This window comes from Rhopalosiphum padi, chromosome 3, assembly GCF_020882245.1.
Source record: "Rhopalosiphum padi isolate XX-2018 chromosome 3, ASM2088224v1, whole genome shotgun sequence".
Classification (NCBI taxonomy): domain Eukaryota; kingdom Metazoa; phylum Arthropoda; class Insecta; order Hemiptera; family Aphididae; genus Rhopalosiphum; species Rhopalosiphum padi.
Genome location: NC_083599.1, coordinates 61,895,423 through 61,922,394, shown reverse-complemented (window position 1 = coordinate 61,922,394; position 26,972 = coordinate 61,895,423). Strand labels below are relative to the sequence as shown.

Below are 26,972 nucleotides of genomic sequence, written 5' to 3'. Positions count from 1 at the left end.
AGTAACATGTCTGGTAGTTACTCTGGATTACAAGCTAGAATAAAACTTATAAATCCATTGGCCAAGTTTGTTCCCTGCTCGGCTCATTCATTAAATTTAGTGGGACAAAATGCTGCCAGCTGTTGTAATGAAGCTATTCATTTTTTTAACTTTCTTCAAAACTTGTACACATTCTTTTCAGCATCAACTTACCGATGGCAGATTTTAAATTCTTCAATCAAGAGATTATCAGATACAAGGTGGTCTGCAAGAGATGATGCATGTTATTCATTAAATAAAAATTGGTCATCTATTGAAAATGCTTTAATTAAGATTGGAGAAAATGAAAAAGAAAAACCAGCTATTCGATGTGAAGCAAATGGTATACTCAAAATACTTAAATCATTAGAAACATCTTTCTTGTCAATTTTTTGGGGAGACATATTACATAGGTTTAATACAGTTAGCAAAAAACTTCAAAGTGTAAATATTGATTTAAGTGTTGTTGTTGAGCTTTATCAATCATTAATTAATTATGTTGGTGATATTCGTACAGATAAAGATTATGAAAATTTTAAAAGAAATGCTATTGAAAAATGTGGAATTATGAACTTTAGAAATACTGAAAAGCGACAAAAAAAAATTAAAAAATTTAGTGATGACAGTTCAATGGAAAGTATTGTAACTAATTTTAAAATCAATACCTATTTTGTTATTTTAGACCAATTGAAGTCAGAATTGTTGAGAAGAAAAATTGCATATAACAACCTTTTAAAAAATTATTATTTTTTTTTTAAAATTACTAAAATGACAGCTGCAGACATAAGGGTATCTGCTGAGCTGTTAAGAAATGAATATAATACAGATTTGGGAACTTCATTTCCTAATGAATGTATTCATTTTAGCAGCTATTTGAAAACTATTTCTAATCCTCCTCAAAGTATTCAAGATATGTTAGTGTTTATAAGAAAAAATAATTTGAAGGATATTTTCCCTTATATAGATATTGCTTTAAGAATGTTACTATGCACTCCAGTTAGTAACTGCTCAACTGAGAGGTCATTTTCAGCCTTAAAACGAATAAAATCATATTTAAGGTCAAACATAGGCGAAGAAAGGCTCACTGCATTAGCAATCATGAATATAGAATCTGATGTTACTACAGCAATAAGCTACGACGATATTATTCAAGAATTTGCTCAAGACCATGCACGACGAAAAGTATAAGTACATTTTTAAATATTGTTTGTTCTAGTATATTAATAATTATTTTAAATATATTTATATTTATTATCTACAAAAATATTAAATGTGTATTTCTTGAGGAGGGGGGGGGGGCGCTAGTAAAATGTTGCCCCAGGGCACTAAATGTTTAAATGCGCCACTGCGATCAGTGGAATGTCGGATGTTGTGACTATTGATAATATGAATAGATTTTGGAAAAATTTAAGTGCCGCTAAAATGAGACAATTTCCCAAGTTGCCTACAACCGTCCTTGAGCTTCATGAGTGTGTGCGTATATACTCTCTGAAAACAACTAATGGTGAGAATTTTGTTTTTTATAATGACGAGGTGAAAAAAATTAATTATTCACTAACAATTATGGAATTGAAATAAATTTAAAAATGTAAATATTCTTACTTGCTCTTGTCTTGAAAAAGATGATTTATCAAAAGTTGTGAGAGTAAGTTTTGAGCATCATCAAATAAGAATTTGCGTTTAGCATCTGCTAAAATGTATCTGCCATCATTAGTTGTGTGAAATAAATCGAATAATGTTTATAACTAAAATGTTAATCCTTTAATTATGATGGATTCTTTTTGAGTAAAATTGCAGTTTAGCACCACGTGATTTTTCAATTTTTTTTTTTTTTTAGAAAAATATATTTTAATGAGTTAAGAACAGTGTAAAAAAAAATTTGCAGAATCATTATTTTGGAAGTTATATCCTTCCAAAGTTTGTAATTTTACATTTTTATGCATGCGCATGACGTACTTACTGCCACGCGTCGCGTCTAATAAATTTTTCAATTTTGAAACCTCGATTTTGGTGACCGGAGACGATGAGCAAAGGGAGCCACTATACTTGTAACTTGTTAGCACTGTTTTTTTGACAAAATCGGGTGATAGCTAAACTGCTATTGTTCCACTTTATGTTTTTAAATAGTATGTTTTAGTGAATTTACTTTTTATTTTATAATTTTTTGAATTTAAATAATCAACTTAATTCAATTGTCCATTCCATTGGTTTATAGTTTCCATATTTCTTATTTCCCACTTCCAATGGCGATGGTAATCTTACTGTTGAATAATTGTTTAATTTTGTAGATGTAGATGTGTTAGAAAATAAGTTATTTGAAATATCTTCAATTATTACTGTATTTTTAAGATTATTTTGAAAAGACCGTTGTTCTGTCTGCGGTGCGAATGAATCTGTATACAGATACTATATTAAAAAAACTAAATATCTATTTATAATTGATAAAATCAATTAAACTATAACTTAATTCATAACAAATATATAGTCTTACTTGATCTTGAAACAAGTCCATTTTCGTAAATAATATATAGGTAGTATAAAATATGTATAGGTATAATATATTAAACTAAAATATTATTTTACAATTTTATATATTGTTTCGTGATTGTTGTCGTTGCGACTGTTGCGAAAACGGAAAAACGTAGTAATGAATTGCAATAACACCGGTTCGGTATGAATGTATGATGCACATTAAACGTTATATAACTATTAGCAAAATGAAAAATATACACAAACGTCGAATGATACACAAACTGCAGTTATTATATATATCTTGGTAATTTGGAGACTCCGCCGTGGCGGTGGAAAGTTTAAGCTAAATTTAGACTTCCGGAAAACTTCACTCCTTATCGAAAGTTGTTTTCAAGTTTAAAATCGAGTTGATTTAATATTATCGTAGTTATAAAATCCATTCTTTATACTTTACTGAATATATTATGGTGGTCAAAATTACATTAATGACTATTGATTCGACTTAGAATTATTGTTCAAAGTAAATTTTTTTAAATGTCATAACTCATAATTATATATTTTTTTAATTATTATAAGTTAATTTGACTTGAATTTGAATGTAATAAATATTTAAAGTATATAAGTATTAGTCATTTTAAACATTTGTTTTGTTGCTCTAAATAACTAAATTCAACACCTTATTTTCGTCATCGGTAATACAAATATTTCTTAATTTAACTTATTTATATTCAACACCTTAATTATTGCTAAATTAATTCCGTTATTTCTATATCTGTGGTAATTATTTATTTATTAATTTAATTCAAACGGGATAAACCCAATAACAATTGTTATAGTAATTACAGCCGTGGACTTAAATTTAATATAATGATTTATAGTAAAAGTATATAAGTATAAGTACATATAAAGTAGATAAAGTATATATATGTTACCGTCAATGATGATAATTAGACATTATTAAAAATGACTAGACTATGTTAACCCTGCCTGTTTTTTATAGGCATTGATATTATTGGCTAGTTATTTTAGAGAATGCCTAAACTAAGATAGACAATGATAGAAACCATCTAATAGTAAAACATTAATTTTAAAATTGGCCAATCATTGATTTTATTGACTAAGACTATGTAGTCAATGAAAAATTAATAGTCAACCGAGTTTTAAATTATGATAAGGTACACAGTAGAATATAATATTTATTAATATTTATTTTTCGAACATTTACTCCTACTTCAAGCTCTTCAAATTTTCTATTAGATTTTTTTATCATTTTTTTGGCCTGGTTTTACAAGCATTTTGCAGATAATTGTCGTTTATTCAATATTTCTTCTTGTCTGATATTGACTAAAATATAAAAAACCATTATTAATCATTGTAATTGTTTTTTGAAATAATTAATTTGAATCACAGATTGGCTTACTTAGTTGCTCATTGTTGACTAGTTGATCACCATTAAGAATATTGTCAATATCGCCTTCTTGTCTAATATTGATAATGTGCCTCTAACAGCTGAGGAAATGGTGGACGATCTGGCAAAAAAGCCTAGAAAATTAGACTTTTTATTATAATGTGATGCTAATAAATATATAATTATTTTAAATAGTACAAAATTTGTAATTATGACTACGGGAGGTGTGGGAGCCCCCCACACTTTTGTATTCAGATCCCCCCCATTGAAAATTCCTGAGAACGCCATTGGCGTTAGGAACAACCTCTTTTACTTTAGCTTGCAAACCATTTACATGACCGGTAATTACACTCGAACCAGCATAACATTGATCAATTAACTTTTTTTTCATATCAAATTTTAATAATATTGAATTCAACACGTTGAAAAGGCCCTCAGCAGTGCGATCCTCACTAACATTAAAAACCAGCGGCTTTGAAAAGCCCTTCAATCCGCAGAACAGTACAAACTAACATTGTTCAAAAACTAAAAATTAAAACCACATCAACCAATACAACAAAAATCATCGCTAAGCCCATTTCACCTAAAATAACATCAGACCTGCTTCAATAACAATCTACCTCTACAAAGACACCCATTGATAATTACCCAGAAACCCCAACTAACACGGGCAATAGTAAACAATCATTTGCTTCTACTGTTGCAAATAGCTTAATACCGAAAAAAGACCAAGCTACAGTAATCGATATAAATGTAAGCTTGCCACACAAAGATTACATAACTGCTATCGGCAAACTAGTTCAACCTTCCCATATTCTATTTGCGTCCCGCATATCTTAAGAATGTATATGTATATTCCTATCGAGCAAGGCACTAGTTGATAATCTAATTGAAAAACACCCATACATTTTAATACAAGAACAACAATTCAAATTACGTAAACTATACAACCCAAACAAAAGAATCATCTTGTCCAACGTATACCCTAACATACCTCCGGACGCTATCGCAAACGAACTCGTCAAACTAAATATATCTCTATGCAGTCCGATAACTTTTCTAAAGGCTGGCATCCAAGTCGAAGATTTTACACATATTTTAAGCTTCCGTCGCCAAACGTTCATTAAACACGAAGATCTTACTAAAATTCCTACATCAATTCTTATCAATTACGAAGACACTAGCTATAGGATTTTTCTATCCGACGACTCCCTAAACCGCTACATTTGCCAGTCCCAAGGGCATATAGCATCCCAATGCACAAATCAAAATGTTTCAAATAGTAAAATTGCAAAGGAAAATAATGAAATACTCAACCCAAACTCGGCTTCAAGACTAGATGATATTTTAAATATAGACAATACACCTACAGAAGTACACCCCTCATCAGTACCCTCAAGACCTCTACTAGAGCCTCTAAAGATCCTTTCTGAACCCCCTCCTCAAAACAATCCACCAGCTACTACCTCAACCCTAACCCTATTAGAACTCCAAGATCTAGAATCAAATCCAAACACAGATATAATAGAAATGGAACTTGAACAACCAGGCGGCATCAAAAGGTCACTGCCAGATTCGTTTTATACCCAATCTGCTCCTTCGTCTCCGATGGATATAGCTCAAGAAACAAACGAAATGTGTGCTCCTTCAAACTGTGAAACCCCTTAAAGTAAAACAATAGAAAAAAAAGAATAAGAAAAATAAATCCGCTTCCTTAAAAATTTTTTTAGAAAATATCGATACTTATTTAGAACCTACACAACATTTGTTCAACGACCAATACAGTTTTAAAATTGACTACGACACCTTTAAACATATTTTAGAAAATAACCAAGGTCCCTTCGATCCCCCATCAATCTATAAGGAATACAATATTTCAAAAGAAGAATTATTAGATATCATTTCGAAAATCAAACCAAGTCTGCGAGACAACAGTATCAAAAACAGAATTACCCGCTCCACAAAAATTCTAAATGCTGAACTCTATGATTCTAACGAATCAGAAGCATGATCATACAAATAAAACCACGTCATACAATCACACAATCATACAACCACCACATAAAAAAAAAAAAAATTACATCAAATAACAATATCATACACTTCAATCATTCCTCCCCCTATAACAACCAAACACAATTAGAAACAATAGTCCAATGGAACATAAATAGTTATTTTAAGAAACTACCATGATGTCCACAGAATAGTTGCAGACTTCTAGAATCTATGAAAATGTATGAACAAGATATTAGCTTATCAATTGAAATACATGAAATGGTATCTATCTTAAAACAACAAACAATTTCTCGTCTGAAACCACTGGAAGACAATGATCTTGTTACACAGGCTGCACTATTGGATCTACGCTATAAGAAATTGGTATTTTCAAATGTAAGTGACAACAAATATACCAATAAAGTGATGAGTCTAATTGTACCAAAAGTTCACTGATGTGGAAATCATTTGATGAACAATACAATAGACAGAAAGCTTCACATAATCCACAGGCAGCTGGAATTATAGAAGTTGATAAATATTTTAATGAGCAAATTTTAAATAGGCATGAACACCCTCTTACCTGGTGGAATAGTAGGAAGTCTCAATATTCACGTTTTTATTACTTGGTCTTAAAAAGATTATGCATTATAGCTACATATGTTCCGTGTGAGCGACTCTTTAGTAAGGCTGGAATGACATTAAACGAACAAAGAAACCGAATTAAACCAAACAAAGCGTCTCAAATACTTTTTTTAAACCAAAATCTATAGTTTGTAATATGTATAAAATTCAGTGTTTCCGAATTGCGTGCCACGGTTTTTTTTAAATTTATCAATTTTTAGTGTATATTTTTGTTATAAGACTAAAAAATTTATAAATGAACAAATAATAAATTTTGTATTAATACATTAAAATAATATAAACAATTGTTAAACACAACGTCAAAATATATAAGTTTCAAAACTTTTCGAGTATAATAGATTAAAAAAATTATAAATATACAAATAGTGTGTTGCAATACATTGAAATAATATAAAAAATTGATAAACAACATCAAAAAAATATTAGTAAACAAATAAATATACAAATGATTTAAAAATATAAGTATAAAAATGCTAAAAAATTAAAAATTAAACTGGCAAATTTTTGTAAGTCAAAATGTCTACGAACTCCAAACGGGTTATAACTTGATCTTTATACTGACACATAATTTCATGAATATAATTTTCTTTTTCCACTGTCATCCGTCGTTTTTGTGTTTGATTTGAGCTACGCATTTTGATGTAAACGTCAGTTTGTACATTTTTTAAAACTTTTAAAAATTGAAAAATATTTGGATACGAAGAATAGAACATACTACTGAGTTTATAATGAAACAATTCACAAGCATTAGTAGTACGCATTAAACTGTTAGAAAACTCCGCCCATATTGATGGTGGAAATCTACTGCTTTGTAAAATGTAACTTTTTTCAAAAAAGTCACAAAAAGCATTTAATTGTTGATTATTTGGTTTTATAGTCATGAGATCTTCAAAAAAACATTTTTGAACTTCCTCAGGTTCTAAAAAGGATAATCTAAAGCATACTTTTAAAAATCTTCCAATTTCTGATTTCTTTTTAAAGTTCTTACTTAAGCTAAGTGATTGGATTTTTCTCCACATAGTCTGGCTCAAGTGAAGGCGACAGCCTTTACGAACTACTTCGGGAAAAATCTCTGAAATTGTCAAGTGAATAGCTTGTTCGAAATCAGCATAAATTATACGTGGTGTAAAAGTCAAATTTAATTCACCAATTTTATCTAACAAATCAGAAAATGCATCTTTATATATTTTTGTAGTTTTGCCTGTTAATAAAAAAAATACTAGTGGGGTATAATTTGAATTTTTAGCACCATGGATAATAAATAATTGATAAAATGGTTTAGGACAACTTTTAAACGTACCATCAATATATAAAACGGCACATTCAGATTTGTTTTGATTTCCCCTAAATTTGTTAGAGCCAAATGTAGTTCATCTAAATTTGTAGGCAACTTTAGAATCATACTTGAACGATTATAGTGAATATTTTTTCTTATACGCATCGTGCTGTAGTAGTTAGACTACTTATATCTCCTTCGCGTAATTCTCGGTGTAAAATCTTACATGACTTTTCAGACGGATCCTCCAAAGCTATATGTTTTAATTTATTACTTACTTTTTGTTGAGTTAAAATATTGACATCGTCTTTTTCGTGGTCGTGATTTAATACACTAAAAATAATTTCACTATTTTCATTTAATTTAAAAAATGATTTACACATACGTTTTGTGCATGCCCATCTTTGAATATTATTATTTAAATATTTGTTAAAATTAAATTTATAGCCATCAATTAAATATAGTTTTGTTTAGTTAAACATAACACTAATTTCCATTTTTTTTTTGTCGTTAGATTTTGTCGGTCTGATTGCTAACTATTAATTGATTGTCGAAAATTACAAATTGTATTTATATTGTTACATACTTATCAAATTATGATCATTTCTAATCGCTATTCACTAATCTAATCTCTTTCCTCGGAGAAAACCCATATTACTATGGAACTAAATATTACTATATTAAATTTACTACAGTATACACTCTAAATAATCGGCGAAAACCGGTCGTCTATTCAAACTTGTACGCGTGCAATTCGAATCTGTCACGAAAAATACGCGCACGCAATTCGGTTGTCAACCAACATCGCTTTTTTTTTTTGGCACGCAATTCGGATGCAGCCATAAAATTATATACCTACCTATAGTGTCAGCTCTACCATCAAAGTAATTTCGACTTCACTTCCGGTTCCAGCAATTTGGCAGTTCCAAATTTATGTCCATCAGTTAAAGGACTATGTTGTGTTACACTATGTATTCCAAGCACGGATAAAGATACCCGTGATTCCAAGGGGAACCATGTGGCATGTTCATAACACGATTAAACGACTACCTCCATATAGTATAACATATTATAAGCTCTGCGGAGGTAGTGTTGGTAATGCCGAGGGAGGATGCTACCTCCATTCACCGCCGCTAGAGCTCGTGCAGCGTGCCGGTCGTCGTTATGCGACATGGCGTTAGTTCAGACAGTTCAGTTCTGTCTACCGCTCGCGTCTTATAAATGTTACTATGCTTTCAATGCTTTCATTTTTCCTCGCGTCGTCTTTTTAATGAGTACCGCTCATATAAGGCGCGTACGATTGTTTTTACAATAACATAAAGACATATTGGTGTTGCATTCGTCTTGTTAGACATATTATCATTCAGTTCAGCAATCGACCGAGGTCGGGTCAAAAACCTCATGGTCTTCAACGGCTAGTCAGTTTGCGTATTCCATTCTTATCCACATCATTGTATTTATTATAATATAATTTCGTCATTACTCCAGTCAAAAGCCATGACTTAATACCTCGTGTGCCATATATTATATTAATGAAAAATACAAAGCAATACCTCGTATAAATTACCAATAAAAATAATTGGTTAATTCATAAAACATCAAAAAAAAGATTTTATAAACACATTTATGTGTCTCGGAGAAAATTAATTTTGGACTTGCATAAGAAAGACAGCATCAGTGACATGATTACCTTACCTACGGCTATAGATTGTATTTTTACCAGTTTTAATAACGGGAGTTCCAAAATCCAAATTTACAACAAAATCACGCCACCGGAATAGGCCATTAATATAGGCATTTCATTGGCTAGCACCAGAGCTAGTACCAAAATCACCTTTTCATTGACGTCATTCGTCCTCTCCTTATCAAAGCATGTTCCATATAAATAGGTGCCCTGATTACCCAGAGCTCCAGAGACTGTACAGCCGTCGAGCTATAGTCATTCCCAGTTTTATGTACTTGTATGAGTCGCGGACTTAGTAACAGCCGCATCGCCGCTTATACGAGTATTTCCCAGTACTAGACTATTTAAATACTTTCTCTCCTGTAGATTTATATATGATAAATCTGTCGAAACACTAAGTTAACTTTCATAAACAGTTTTAATTTACAAAGTGTTAACTTTATTTACATCAATTACATTTCAACCTCTACCTTCTACGCTGCAGCAGAACGACTCGTGCCACCGTCGTTAAAGAAGTATTGCGTTAACCGAGTGGTGACGGCACGCAAATTGTACAATTGTAGTTGTAGTATTGTAGTTGTGTTATTTTTTGTATTGCGAAAATATTGTAGGTATTTGATACAAATATAAATAATATAAAATCAAAGAAAATTAATAATTATTACATTTATCAAGTATGTACTAAAACTGAAGGGTCACTTAATGAATTGCAAATTTGTGATGTTAATGTATTTCATACATTTATCACTTAAGACTTATATCGGCATGTTTATTTTTGCAATGTGTAGTTCGTGTCTTGAAAACCGTACGTATACGATTTTTTCGCATTCGTGGCGGCCGCGATCTCGTTACGGCTGCCGACGACGGTCTTCCGGACATTTTTCTTCAGTTTGTCTCTCTTCGTAATTGTGACGAGTGATTAGGATTGAGTACCTATGCCGATACTAATGTTTTTGCTTACATTTTCGCGTATATCGTATTACATAGAAAGCTGATGTTGAATTCAACGCCCATTAATTATTTATGCGGGTATAGTACTATTTTTGATTCAAATAAATTGCATTATATCGTCGAATTTATATTGTTTTTGGTAGCTTAACCTATACGTATATCTTTAACCACGAGCTATGCTGTATATTTAAAAGTGTTTATAGAAGACTTTTGTACCAAATAGTACAGTATTCATGTACCTAATTGAGTATATTATATTATAATATGATAGGTGAATTGTTGAGTATTTACTACTGAAGTTCAAGTGTACGTTGCTTTGAGAAACATTAACAGTGTATTTTATAGTTGGATCTATATGATTTATGCTAAATAAAGAACATAAAAGAGTTACCTGTATTATATTAATGAATAATGATAAAGTAAACATTCAACAAATTGTGGTCTTTCTATACAGGGTGATTCTTTTATCATTAAACACTCATTATTTCAAAAAGTATTCATGTTTTTGAAAATATTTTTGTATTTGATATTGATAATATTATGATATTGCTGATATTTCTTGATATTTAACTTTAGTTTTTAAATACCCGCAGGTACTTATGGATAATGTACTTAGGAAATCATTATGATTTCCAAAATCAACTAATTAGATTAGTGAAATGCTAAAAAAAAAGAACTACAGTAACTAGAAGCAAAAAATAGTTATATATTAAATTCCTTAATCAGTAATAATAATGTATAGTTAATATAATATAATATAAGTTGTACGCTAAGATATTTACCTATGTTGCGAAAAATACAAAAAAATATTGATAAACTATTATACTTACCTACTTAATACTTACTTTTTGAAGTTTGATCACTCAGAGAAAAATTTCATTTAATTAAGAGGCCGTCCCAGTAGAAAAAAATCGACCGAAAAACATGCTTTCGTACTTCCAATAGTACTCAGGCCTCGTTGATCGTAGAAACATGATTTTGGTATCAAAATAATCACGAGAAGTTGTACTAAATATTCTTGGAACAGAATTTTAAAATTTTTTTTCGTTCCAATTTTATATGTGTTTGAAATTTGTAAAATTTTTCTTTTTTTTAAAAAATCATATAAAATCGGCAAATTTAGATATCAAAAATCTGTTCCAAGAATATTTAGTACAACTTCTCGTGATTATTTTGATACCAAAATCATGTTTCTACGATCAACGAGGCCTGAGTACTATTGGAAGTACGAAAGCATGTTTTTGGCAAAAAAATTACGAATTTGCCGTCGTCATGTGCTGCTAAAGCGATTACAGCGGCAGCGTTCTGAAATAGTACTTCTTCCACCACCCCGCTTGCATATGCAGCCGTACCGCACCATAGGTCAAAACTGGTTATTTATCGCAGCCGCGCACTGGTTATAAATAGCCAAGTACGTCAATACAAAAATAATAATTTTATCAATAAATAATATTATTTTATTTTTCGATGTTATAATTCGTAATTTTATTTACTATCGTATTTTACGCAAAATGGAACTACGACATAATACTATATCGTAAAATTTTCACAAATCGGCTAGAAAACGTACGATTTAAACAATTTTTTTTTCAATTATAGACAATTGTTCTATAAAATTAGCGTATTGACATTCAAGACGAAATTTTTTAAATTTAAATTAGTATAACTGTATAAGTAAAAAAAAGTAGGCAAGTGGGTGGCGATCTGCTTTACAGTAGGTTACAAGTGAGTCACTATATACTTACTGGATTATTGTGTTAAATTTGAATTCAATGATATAATATCATTGTATAAGAAAAAGGAATCTTATCGAAGACGGAGAGTCAGCTTTGATATATTATAATATATATTTTTAACTACAAAATAATTTAAAATTTGACAAATTTTTTCAAAATTCAAACTTAAAATGCTTATAAAAAAAATTGTACCCATTTATTTTTAATATTTTTCAAATGCTATTGTAACGTTTTATCTACATGAGCCTTGTATTAAATTTTCACGCTTCTTGACCCAACAAATTTAATAACTAATTTATTAATAACTATGGAATAAAAAATTGAAAAAATTGAAAATGTCCGTAAAGAGTGAAAATGTTTTGAAAATTTTATCAAGTATAGCAATTGATAAAATAGACATATAGTGTAAATTATTTAAAATATCTAGATACAGTTATTTGTTTTTTTAATTACAACAAAATAAGAAAATCGCTAGGTACATGATAAATCGAGTGAATACCAATGTTGTAAAAATTTGAACTTTTCAAACACTCATAAAAATTCTAATTTAGTTTCTGGTAGAAATAATTTTTTTTTTAAATTAGACAAACTTACGAGGAATCTTGTATTAAATTTTTAAATTTTAGATTTAAAAAGAAAAATTTTTATGAATTTTTAACAAAATAATTTGCACATTTTCTTCATTTGTTTGTATTTTATATTTTGTCAAAATTCGAACTTTAAATGCTTATAAAAAAAAATGTGATTACTGACTATGTATAAAATGTATTATTAATATTTTTCAATTATTATAATTTATATAAGACGCCTCGTCCTTAATTTTTAAGTTTTTATTACCCAACAAATAACATTTGATTAACATTCATAGAAAAAAAACTAAAAAAATTGGAAACTTAAAAAGTAAATAGTTAAAAATAATTTAAGTATTTTAATTCCAGTCAAGTGCCACTAGTGGGTGACTTTTTACTCACGTACTCATGTATTATTGTAACCCTTATCAAATATGCTAATTGTGCAAAATTGTACATATTGGAAAAAAAAAATAATTTTAAAAATGTTATCGTGCTTAGAAAATTCTATAATATAAACAATTAAACAAACAGTTAAAATGTCTTGTATCTACGGTAATTTGTTTTAGAGTTACACCAAAAACCAAAATTGATTTTGTGATTTTGTCAAAAACCGATTTTGCGTGAAAATGTCTGTTTTTCCCTGCTCTTTAGAAAATTACTAGGAATTTTTAATATATACCTTCCCAAATGCACCAACTTGTTTTCGTGTATGTCATCACGTTTTGAAGGAGTAGAAATAATGCTTTAATTTTTAACTTCAGCCCCTCTTTGAAATGGAAAATGAATCTAAATGATACTTTGGTGAGTTAAAATTTCCAGTAGTTTCAAAAACGTCAAATAAAAACCTAAAAAAGGAACGGAAAAACGGGCATTTTTAAGCATAATCAATTTTTGAAAATATCGATTTTTTTATTTTGCTGTAACACAAAAAATCATTTTAAATACTTGAAATTTTCACCAAGTCTAAATATTTTGACTTTTTAAAGCTATTTATTGACAATTGAAAATTTCGATGTATCTATATCTAAGTTTTTTTGTTTGAAATACCAATAAAAAAAATTTTTAAAATAGATATAATACTGCAAGGTTTATAATAAGTTGCACTTAGCGTAGTAAAAAAAAATTCAAAAATTGTTAGTCATAATTGTTGTTTATAAGCTAAGCATGTAAAGTTCAAATGTTTACTAAATATGTCAAAATCGCGAAAATTTGCAAGGAATTTTTAAGTTGAAAATTCATAATGTTTTAGTGATTTATATCTAAAACCCAATACAGGGTTCTCTATAACATTTTCTTCAAATCATCACTGTAAAAAAAAAACTCCAGCGACAATGTAGAAAAAAATGTACGAGCGTATGAAATTAAATATTTTACGAAATTGCGTAAAATAATAACGATATGTCAATATATTACAATTTAAATATAGGTAGCTAATAATATAATATAATCCTAGACTGACAAATTATCTCCATCATCATTCAGAATTGATTTCGTATACAATAATGATACCTGTCATTGCATTCAAATTTAACACATCCATTATAGTGACCTACTCTCCATCACTACTATACAGCAGAGCGATACTCGCTTTTCCACCCTTTTTAAATTTAAATACGGAAATTGTCTTACAAAGTTACAAATTTTAATTATTTAAAATAGTAAATATGTTAACGGCAAATCAACGTTAATATATTTTCAATATTTTTGTTTTGTTGTTGTTTTTGATTTTCAATAACTCAAGTTAAAATTATTTAGCCCCCCCCCACCATAAAAAACCCCTGGCTACGCCTCTACATTAAAATTTTGATAACTCGAAATATTTGAAGTTAGTTGAATTATTTTTTTCCCCGTGAACTTTGAGTTACCGAGAGTACACTGTAATATTGTGTTATCATTTTCTATACACGATAAAATTTTCAAAATATTTTAATTTGTTTTGAACTGTTTACAGATATATAGGTACTCTGCAGTTTCCAACTTTTTAGGTTTTTTTTCTATAAATGTCAATAAAATGTTATTTGTTGATTTGTTGTGTATAAAAGCTTAAAAATTTAATAGAAGGCTCCTAACAGTAGTTGAAAAATATTAATAATACATAGTCACATTTTTTTTTATAAGCATTTAAATTCTAATTTACAAAATATAAAATACATAAAATTGAAAAAAATGAGCAAATTATTTTATATTAAAAATTCTTAAAAAATTTTCTTTTTAAATCTATGATTTGAAAATTTAATCAAGATTCCTCGTAAGTTCGTCTAATTTTTTATAAAAAAAAATCTCTATTCGAAATTCAAATTGAATTTTTATGAGCGTTCGAAATCAAATTTTTACGACATTGGATATTCACTCATCATTTCTCATGTAACGATTTTCTTATTTTATTGAAATTCAAAAACGAATAACTGAAAATACTTGAAAATTTAACTAAATGTTTATATTCTTATTTTCTATACACAATAATATTCTTAAAATATTTTGACTCGTTTTGAGCTATTTACGGACAATTTCAAATTTCAATTTTTTTAGTTTTTTTGTTTATAAATGTCAATAAAATTGTATTCGTTGGGTCGAAAATCTTGCAAATGTAATACAAGGCTCCTTATATATATTGTTAGAATATCAGTTAAAAAATATTAAAAATACAGTGTCTATTTTTTTATTAGCATTTAGAGTTCTATTTTTTACAAAAGACGTAAAAATAACGAAAATGTGAAAATTATTTCGAATTAGAAATTCATGAAAATTTAATAAAAGATTCCTCATATAAGTTTGTTTATTTTTATCAAAAACAAAAATCTCTACCGGAAAGTCAAATTAAATTTTTATGAGCGTTTGAAGTTGAAATTTTTACGACATTAGATATATTCACTTGATTTAAAAAACGAATAACCTTAGACACTTGGAATGTTTATCATATGTATATTTATCAATTACTATACTTGATAAAATTTCCAAAATATTTTGACTTGTTTCTAGTTGATTACGAACATTTAAAATTTTTAGATTCTGAGCGAAGCAAGAATTAATGTATTGGTTTTACAATGATGTGTTTTTTTTATATACCTATATTTTTTTTTTTTGGGAGGTCAAAATTTTAATTTCCCAATAGTTTTTAAAAGCGCCCAAAAAAACAAAATAAAAATTAAGAAAAACAAGAATTTTTACGCAAAATCGGTTTTTGACAAAATCGATTTTGGTTTTTGGTGTAACTCTAAAACAAATGATCGTAAACATATGAAATTTTCACTAAATGTTTATGTTTATACTAGCCTTTTCTATACATGAAAAAATTTTCAAAATATTTTGATCTGTTATAGTATAAAAATCCAGTCACTTTTTTTTTTTATAAGCATTTAAAGTTAAAAATTAAAATATTAACAAAATACGTAAAAATGAAAATAATTTACAAATTATTTTGAGTTATAAATTCATAAAAATATTTCTTTTTAAATCGGAGATTTAAAAATGTAATACAAGATTCCTTATCAGTTTGTCTACCTTTATCAAAAAAAAAAAAATGTTTACAAAAAAGTCACATTAAGTTTTTATTCGGCCTCTCATGTAGCGATTTTCTTATTTTGTTGCAATTCAAAAACGAATAACTGTAAATACAAGACATTTTCACTGAATGTTTATATTAGAATTTTCTATACATGAAAAAAATTTCAAAAAATTTTGATTTGTTTTGAGTTGTGTACGGATATACTCAGTTACAAACTTTTTAGGTTATTTTCTATAAATGTCAATAAAATTTTTGAAATTAATTTTTTTATGATTTTTAAAACAATAAATTCACAGCCCTGATTATAACATTTTTTATACTTATTTTATGTAGGTATTATATGTTTAAAATTAAAATAAGTAAATACACCAATATTTATTAATCAAAACTATTTAAAATTTTGTTAATATTTATTTAGGAGATTAAATTATCGTACAAAAATTGCTTCATGTCACTTATAAGTTACAACGTAAAATACGCAATACTTTTACCAAAAAATCTATTTAATCGTAATGAAATTATTATTTTACATGTATTTTAAAAAGTAATTGGGTTAGAAATATAAATCGAGTTCTGGTGTATAATAATTTGTATGCTTAATTTATTGGTTAATGTTTTTAAGCAAACAGGAGCTTTAATTAAAAAATAGGTTTGCGACTTGCGAGCTAGTAGCGAGCCAGCGCACCGTATAGAATTCACGGGCGACAATTTACGTAACGGCCTGTAATGACGTTTGATGCGAAACGTTCAGCACGACCGTCCGTGAAATAATAATGTACCTCTCCCGCGATTACAACACGCGGACCCCGTCGCGTACACGTTGGCGTGGTTACGGCCTACCGCGACGGCGGCGAGATGGAATTCAACGCCATCTCTTGAGCGTTGTATACGTAACACTTTTACCACGACGGCCTCTTAATGGAAAATGTATGTTAAATCAATGAAATACGGGTATGATTTTGATCCAATGAAGTCAACGCATTATTTTCAGGTTATTGATTTCATTAAATTAATGAAGCTGATAATTTTTGAAAAATAGTAAATTTTCCATTAAATTAATTATGAATTTATAAAAATTAAAGAAATTGTTTCATTGAATTAAAGAAGTAATGTAATAGAAACAAATATTAATTGAAATAATATTAATACTATCACACTTAAAATAAAATCTTAATATCTTTAAACTAAAGATTTGATGTACTAGACAAAAGTAAATTTTCCTTCAAAACAATGATGACTTTACAAAGATTTAAGAAATTGTTTCATTGAATTAAAGAAATAAAATAAAATCAATACTTATTAGTAGGTACTAAAAACAACAATTTTTATATTTAAATTATTTTATTTTATTCATTTGATAAATTTAATTAATATAAACACTTTAATATTAATAGGTATTTTTAAAATCAAAATATTTTTGATTGAACTTACTAAGTAAAGTTCGTTAAAATTACTTACATATAAATATAATACAAAAGTTGATAAATTGTTTAAATTGTTTAAATATTACAAATTATATTATATAATAGTTACATACAATAAAAATATTTATGTTTAATAAAGGTAAAAATAAACATGAGTGTCCTTATAAATAAATAACTATTTTATAATATATAATTATATTAATGACAATTTTACACAGGTAATTAATTATAATATATATACAAGTTGAAAAAAAAGTATATTATATAATACAAAAAAATGTATTACAAAATTAAAAATAATTTTTCAACCTCACAACAGTTTCATTGGAAGACAATGTATAAATATGAATAGGGGGGCTATTGAATTTATTAATATTTTTTAAAAATATAATTGACATTATTAGCAGATGTATTTATTTTGTAAGAAGTAAAATGTTTTTTGAATAATATTATGTATGTGTAAAAAATAAAAAAATAGTTGAATTATCCACACAAATAATTTGTTTGATAACAAAAATGTGTGGCATAGGTTGTTATTAAATTTTCAGTTTTATACTTGGTACCTCAGAAAGATATTTTATCGAAATATAAAGAATTCTCTAGTAATAATTCATTAGAAAACAAATATTTAATATCCTGATAATATTGGCATGAAGTAATAGGATATCCTTGGGATAATGGTTTGTAATTTTTTAAATCCATAACATTAAAGTTGGTAATAAATTCAGTAAAGTTTAAACAGAACTTAATACCGATAGACAGAGGAGTGTTGATTCTTGAATTAACATTTTTTGTATAGGATTTAAGTTCACGATGTTTCGATTCAAAATTATAAGTCCACAAATATTTTAAAGGACCACTTTGTTTAATTATGTTGCAATAATGTGTAAGGAAATGATGAATAGGTTTTAAACAGTCATTAAATAGTTGTACATATTTAGTATTATGATAAGCAATGCACTTTTCAAGCTTAATATCTTTATCATCAAACTCTGGAAGTAAAATAAGATCTGTTATTTCTACAAAATTTAATAAAAATAACCATACTTCATTATTTTCAGGCACCATATCACCGACAATTCAGGGGAAAAATGAATGAAAGTTTGCATTTCTCTAGCAGACATTTTGATTGATAACTTTTTTGAATTTAACATTTTAATAGGTCCTGAAAAATTACCAATTTCAGAACTCCTATAATTAAAATGTTGTTTTCTATTATTTAATGTTTCCAAATTAAAATACTTTAAATAAATTAATTTTAGTATAATATGACACATATTATAATTTCCTATGCCTTCATAAATGTCATGCATGATATCTACAGCAAAATTGTCAACAACATGAAATAAATGAACTGTGTTAAAAATGGATTCTTCATAAATTCCTGTTAATTTACTATCTTTTTTTACAATATCTCCATTATAGTTTCTTTTATTACGTAGAGATTCAATAACTTCATTTGGAAGAATCTGTGTTTCTTTTTTATCATTTTGACAAAACCTACAGAAATGAGTGGCCGAAAATGATTTAGAAAATCCAAGTATAGAATTTAACCCCAAATTATCACCAACAATTAATCCTAGCTGAAAAAAAAATTTGAATGGTTTTAGATGGAAATTCGAGAAGTACACCATTTTTTTGTAAACGATTAATTTCTTCAATTAATTTAAAAAAAGTTGTACTATTTCCTATTTGTTTAACCTCTCTTGTATTAAAAATAGCAGCTATAAATATATGTTTTAAATTTGATCTCAAATAATGAGGAGCTGTAGGAAAAGAATAATAGACACCTAATAATGATGATGAATGTGATCCAAGTGCATTGTTGATTTCAAAATCATCAAAGTATAAAAAGAAAGGGATCACAAGTTTTTCCTCGAATTGCATTTTTTTTTGTTTCCAGAGTTCACCATTAATAACATTTGTATACTTAGTTTTAGTTGAGCAAGTATAACTATTATCTAAAAATGCATCGAAAATACCAGGCAATTCAAAATACTTTTTTAGTTGAAATTCTAATGGAAAAATTATACCCTTTATTTTATGATTATCTATAGTATTTATATTATTAAGAACAATATTCTGTATCTGATTATCCAATGTTATAATACTTGGTTTCATATAAACATTTATACTTTGTAAATAATTTAACATTTTATATTCAGAATTAATTTCTTTAAAGGGGTCTTTACAAAAATCATTTATTACTTTAATAGACCAACGTTGGTGGATCAAAAAATCATCTGAAATTTAAAATCAAATCTTAAGATTTAATACTCGTAATTTGAATCATCATACATTTTTGTTTATAGATTTAAAATTAACCAGTTAGGTAAGTAAATTGATTGCAGTTAAATATTTACCATCACTTTCCTGCAAATATTCTTCGTGTTCTGCATTGTCATGCGATGATAAATTTTTTTTTGCATTTACCCAAAGATCATTACGACGTAACTTTGTTATTTTGTTGTGATATTTTTGATACAGATAATCTTTAGGCTTTTTTTTATACACTGGCATAAAATAAGTTTCCTAAAATGAACCAACAAATTACTTTAATTTCAATTTTATTATTATAAAAAGGGTTATTCTTAGTCACTAAATAATTTTTACCAATAAGCCTCACACAATTTAAGTTAATCAATGCTCAGTATTTTAGATAGTATATTAGTCATTAATTTCGCGAGAAAAAATATAACATAATACCGATACTGCCTACCTATAAATTGTTAGGTACAGTTTATTAAATTTTACTATCTGATTATCTGAGATTTACTATTGTTATAACAATCATTTTTAATTAATGGATACTTTATAGATAATTTTATATACAAACCTTTACTTATGTTGTAAAATAACTAACTATATTAATAGCTATACGTTCAAAAAGTTTTGGACTTGCATGAATTTTATTTTGAAGAAGGTATTCAATAACAGTATCAGTAACAGTTTTGCGACACTGTTCATTTAATTTAGAGTTTTTTGTGTAAAATTCTATAACCATACATCCTTTTCCTGATCTATTTAATATATCTTCTAAATTATGTTCGAAGATTATTCTTTGGCCAAATTTCTCCTTCGGACATAATGTATCTAAATGTCTAGCATTCATAAATTTAAGGCTTTCATGTGTGATACTACATTCTAAAAAGTATTTAAAGAAATATCTATTATACTATAGGTAACATTATTTTTATATATAACATTCATACATAAATAAATTAAAATACTATGTGTTAATATGATTTTAATGTATAATATTATTTTGCATTTTTAAGTACCTATTATTAGGTCATTTTGTTGGTTTTAATACATATTTGTTCACTATACTATTCAAATTTAGCCAATTCAAAATATTATTATTTAAAGGCAAATTGTTTTCTTTATATTAAGCGGGTTACACACTAGTACACTATACCCGTTTTATATGCTAGCGTAATGCGTACGTGTTTAAAAAACGCAGCGCTTTCACACTATCGCGGAACCGAACTAAATGTTCGTTTAAAAGATTCATTGGGGTTTTCCATACACAATGTCAATCATGCGATTTATTAAGTTAAAATTCAATTTTTTATCTTATATTTATAATATGTATTATTGACTGTGGAGCGTCACCCGTACTCGAACAAATAACAAATAATTAGTCAGTTATATTTTTAAATAAAATAATAATTATATATTATTTATAAACTACTAAAATGTAAAATAAAAAATATAATGAATTTTTTAGTCATTTTTTTGGTAAAATGCATTTTTAAAGGTATTTTTGGCTATTTTTTAGAGCATAGGTATTAGTGTAGTTTAAAAGACATATAAATCCGGGTCCTAATTATCAAAGACTCACAGAATATATTTAAAAAAATTAAATATGTATTTTTTAACACTATAATTTGATAATATATTAATTTTTTAGGGGGAGTGGGAATTATAAAGTATCAAAAGTTTACTCTTTCTAAAAATAGAACGTAAGATTTAAATATTTGCTTTAGTTTTATGTCAATCCTAAAATAATATAGAATAAATAAATAAACTTACCTTTAAACAATTCATAAAAGCATTGTCCTTTTAATTCAACTAAAGTATTTAATAGTAAATCATCACTTTCCGTGGCTGGAAATAAATCTTCTGATTGAGATAATATTAAAAAATCGGCTTGCGAAATAATATCATCCATTGCATTAAATTTATTAATTTATCAGACGAATGTATAAATAACAATAAATAATATAAATTTACAAAAGTACAATATTAAATAATTTTAAGCGGCAAGCGCACATACACCGATTAAAACAGAATAAACTATTAACTATACCTAATGGACAATCGTTTAAATGTTAGACAGTATTATTGTATATTATACGCGTCTGCTGTAGTCTTACATATATATGCAATAAAGCGACGCCAAAACTTGTCTTTTAATTGGCTGATATTTTTTTATCTTAAAAAATATGTTTTCGTCAATATAATGGCAAATGCTATTAATTCAATACCATTTTACAGTTGTTAAATTAAGAAATAACGAAATATTGATAATATTTCATTGACATTAAGATGTTTTCCTTAAAATTAATACTATTTTAGGATACTTGAATTATGATATCCAATAACATTAATTATAGGAAAAGTAGCATTGATGTAAAGATTCATTGCAATGTATTTAATGTAATAAGTTATTGATTTTAAACCATTTTGTTAAAAAATTAAGTACTGTTTTTCATTAATTCAACATTTTAATTATGCGTAAAAATGAAGATATCTAACATCGTTTCTAAGTCAGTTTAACATAAAATAAAATATTTTATTTCTTTATTTTAAAGAAAATTGAATAATAAAATCAATGGATTTGCTAAAATTTGGTTGTTTATTTTTATTCTTAAATTAAAGAAAATTTTTTTAAATTAATTATGTTATCTTTGAAATGATGAAATTTGTCATACATTTTAAGATAACAATAAAATAGTAAATCAATGGAATGAAATTATAGAATTTAAAACTGTTTTTTCTCTGAGTGATAGTCATAAATAATAAGTAACATTAAAATAGTAAGATTCTCATTTCACCAATCGCCTTGAATATTAATAGTTAAATTATGAATAAAACAATGAACTATACCACTTGTCTAAATTTCATGTTTATCCTATAACTGTAAAAAAAATGTTGTATACAAAAATACGAGAATCAAAATATTATAGGATTTATATTTAATAATATTATTATGTGCAATTTAACAATAATATTGTTAATAATAAATATTATAGTATATGGTTATTTCGATAAATATATTTTGTAATTTTTTTTTTAAATTAAAATTAATTTATTAAATTCGTTGTATTAAATTAACATGTTGATTAAAAATTGTTTTTTTTATAAATTTAATAAACTATCTATTAATTCAATGTATTTTTTTCTTAAATTAATGTTTGTTTGTATAATTTATTCTACCTACTGATAGATAGTATTTGTTTATTTTACCTATAATATATTTTCTTAATTCAATAATATATTGTTCAAACTAAAATATTAATTAATATTTTAACATATTACTATTTGTTAATAAATGAAAATTAAGCATTATTAAATTTACTAATGAATTTTCGCTGCAGAGACTAGTTATCAACATTTTGTTACGAATTATTATTATAATAAACATATTATTTTAATGGTTATAAGAATTAGATTTTTAATATTTTATGATAATATATTAAATGTAAAATCGTTGTAATTTTTTACAGTTTTGAATTTTTTTTTTATTATACAATAGTTTACGGTTGAATTTTATATATTAATTTTTATTTTACAACCATAAAAATTTTACTTCACATTCACATTTTAGTACAAGTATGTTTATTTTTTATTTAATATTTTTAATAGGTATATAAACATAAATATAGGAAATGTTATATATATATTACAATGTGATTCTTAAACTTAATTTGATGAATATTTTTTTTATAAACAATAAACATATGGATATTATTAGTTTAGTACTAAATGATAGTCCAAAGTTAATTAATTAGTGGCTTTTAGTACAAGAAAATCATTAAAATGTTCTATATTTCCATCCCTTATAAAATGACGAAACATTGTTAAAAATCGAGAAACGTTAGACTGTATTGTCATATTGTACGAATCTATAGAAACACCGAATGATTGATGGGTTGCTTGCACGCATTGTTCACACATTCATTTTACCTTCGATTTAGCAATTATAGTCACCAAGGTAACTAACCTAAGCTTATAAAGTTATAAAATAAACCATAAAATCTATTTGATCTCAACTAAACCGTTTCATTATTAGTTATGCAGTTAATTTTGAACATTACCTTCATTTTTTAAGATGAATAGTGGAGATAATGCAGAATTGGATGATAAACGTTTGGTTTACGTCTATAATTTTCTAATTAAATCTTTGAAAATTAAAAACGATGTAATAGACACAATGATGCGAAATCGAGAGTTTCACGTACGTATATTATTGTCTTATGTTAATATTTAATAAGAACTTTTATTTATAAATTCCAATATTTATTTATAATAATAGTATTCCGAAATAAAATTTACTTTGGAAAAATTATAGATATGTATATTAATACAGCAGGTGTACTTGGTTACACAGATTAGGTAACATAGTTTTATTTAAATACAATATATACATAAGATTACTAAAATAGTACTCATCGTCACGATATTGGCCTTTTTGGTATATATTGTATAACAAGCAAAAAAAAACGTATTTAAAAAATAGGAAAATTAAAAAAATATTTACAATCTTTGTTCATAAAAAAGTAAGCAAAATATAATATATTTGGTTGTGTTTTATACGGCTTTTAGGCTATGGTAATGGAATTTTTAAACATGCCGGATCGTGTTGTGATTTTTTTCATGCTGAACTCTGCTGGTTTATTGATACCTATTTATGATGATTTTCCTGATGGTTACAAATCTAGAGTTTGCTATATTATAAGACTTAAACCAGTTGAAATTACACACGATAACTGTGATTCGGTACTTTTGTGTGGAGAAGTGTCACCAAACCCTATTGAAGATTTAAAAGTGATCACTGAAAACGTAAGTGCAAACGTATAAATAAGTACAACATTGTTGAATAATATTGTAGGTAGTCTTGATTAAATTCATTTATGATTATCTTGAATAGGCTTTGTTGAATTTATTTTCTAACAAAGAGAACTTTTTCAAAAACTGTTCCGATGACATTATAGTGGAAGTACAAGACAGACTAAATGATTTTCTTACAAACATAATTCACATGTCAGGACAGACGAAAAATAACACAAAATTGACATTACCTTATGGCTATGAGAACATGACTACTGCTTTAAAAACCGCTGAAATGAGGTACTTACCAATTATTTATTCAAAAATAATTTTATTGTACTTAGTACAATGTACGTTACAATATAAAATGTTGCTGTGTTTTACGCGATAAGGCATAATATAATAAGTATATTTATTATTTATATTACCTTTATTTTATTCTTAAAGTAGTTTAGTTCTTCTTAAGTTGTCTATAGAAAAATTTTCTATTTTATTTTATAATGATATATGTTTTTTGTGTGTATATATAAATACACCATAAGAAGTCGAAAAATGCTTCGATTTTTAACTTTGAAGGTAGCTACTGATTACAAATTATATTTAGTTTGTACTTTAGAAAATGTCTAAATTAAAAATTACATGTATTTTTCAAAATAATTTAAAAAAGCATTGTCGACAGTCATTTTCGTTTAACTAAAAACGATTAACCGTTAAAAACTTGAAATTTTCACCAAATAATTTTCTTTACAAATATAATTTAATTTTTTTGATATTTTGACTCTTTTGAGCTATTTATTAGTATAGCATAACGATACGTTTTAACTATTGCTATTGATTCATTTATGTCGATATCACATCGCGATAGTGCGATACTTCTTGTAGATCGACTACTTATTGTTTACTTATATTTTTCGTTCCGCTCTATACAGAATTTAAGCAATCTACGAGTACTATTAACTTAGTTAATAGCTCTGTATCTAAAAAAAGAATTATTTACTATTGGATACTAATTTTATTGATTAAACACGTGTTTAGTGATGGAAAAATTATTGATGAAGTGTTAAAACAAAGATTAGAAAACAAAGTGTACGCTTGGTTCAAAGAAATGAAAACAATGGTAGCGCTCAAACCAGATGTGATTTTGGAGAAAAATCCCGCGGCGTCGCCTGCCCAATGTATACGCGCTAAATTAAAAAATATATTTGAATTATATTTTGTTAAATTTTCATACTAATTTATTTTAAATATATAGACATTGATTTCTGGACAAATCGAGAAAAACAATTTATTCATTTTTACGAACAACTTGACGAACAGATTGGACATTTCTTAACTATTTCAAAAAGTCCATGTATGGATATTTATAGGCAAATAATAGAAAAAACTGTGTCTGGTAAATCAATTTGCCAAATTATTATGTCTTTCATTCAATAAATGTTTATTAAAATGATAATAATACTTATTTTGTTTTTATTTAGAAAAACGAGAAGCAAATCTAATTAATATGTTTTTATCGACACTGATTAAGCACATCAATACGATAGAAGGAGATGGTTTGGTCGAGTCGAAGGTAGAATTATGTGTTTTATGGAGAAAATTGGCTTGTATATGGATAAATTGTCCAAATTTTCAAAATTATAATTACTTAATTATCTTGATAAAAGTATTATGCAATATGGTTATGGCTGAGGTAAGCAAAACAAGGTTACATCATGTATTAATTAATTTTTATCTGATATTAATATTACAGTCTTCAAGATATTTAGAGCCGACCGCTCTATTTCAGGGCGAACTAGCGGAGAACTTAGCTAAGATTTATGATATTCTAGACATAATAAGTTATTTCAAGTAATTAATTTTCATACATATTAACATATTACATAAATATTGTCTTAATATTTTGTTAAAATGTATTATATAGATATCAATTTAAATTTACTCAATCGGAATATTTTACGGAACAAATTGATAAATTCTGTAATTCCGTTTCACGTAAATACAAGCCACGTTATTGGAACTTCCATGCTAATGATATTTTTCAGAGTCTTAACGCATTTGAAGATCGGTTAAACTGCATTAAAGTATGTTAAAAATGTATTAAATATTATTATTTTAGTATACTTATTATGTATTACTTCAAAATACATAACTACTATATTTATATATTTGAGTTTTGATATTGTAACTAACTTGAGTGTGATTTATTATATTGCCTGAGTTTTAATTATTG

General features: G+C 26.7%; 2 protein-coding genes and 1 long non-coding RNA gene across 3 annotated transcripts; 2 read left to right on the top strand and 1 right to left on the bottom strand.

The window, feature by feature from the left end:
* The first annotated feature begins 6 nt into the window (after positions 1 to 6).
* Positions 7 to 1,206, top strand: LOC132925299 (zinc finger MYM-type protein 1-like). The gene is made up of 2 exons (XM_060989708.1): positions 7 to 655; positions 701 to 1,206. Exons 1-2 carry the CDS (start codon positions 7 to 9, stop codon positions 1,204 to 1,206), a joined length of 1,155 nt encoding a protein of 384 aa, XP_060845691.1.
* Positions 1,207 to 3,343: 2,137 nt separating this feature from the next.
* On the bottom strand, positions 3,344 to 8,832 carry LOC132927185 (uncharacterized). The gene is made up of 3 exons (XR_009661664.1): positions 8,674 to 8,832; positions 3,911 to 4,032; positions 3,344 to 3,834 (listed from the first exon to the last, which is right to left on the bottom strand). It is a non-coding gene; the product is annotated as an uncharacterized LOC132927185 (long non-coding RNA).
* Positions 8,833 to 24,563: 15,731 nt separating this feature from the next.
* On the top strand, positions 24,564 to 26,817 carry LOC132927447 (dynein axonemal heavy chain 9-like). The gene is made up of 5 exons (XM_060991982.1): positions 24,564 to 25,042; positions 25,778 to 25,917; positions 25,995 to 26,135; positions 26,221 to 26,432; positions 26,493 to 26,817. The coding sequence occupies exons 1-5, from the start codon at positions 24,954 to 24,956 to the stop codon at positions 26,592 to 26,594; spliced, it is 684 nt and encodes a 227-aa protein (XP_060847965.1). The 5' UTR covers positions 24,564 to 24,953; the 3' UTR covers positions 26,595 to 26,817.
* The last annotated feature ends 155 nt before the right edge of the window (positions 26,818 to 26,972 follow it).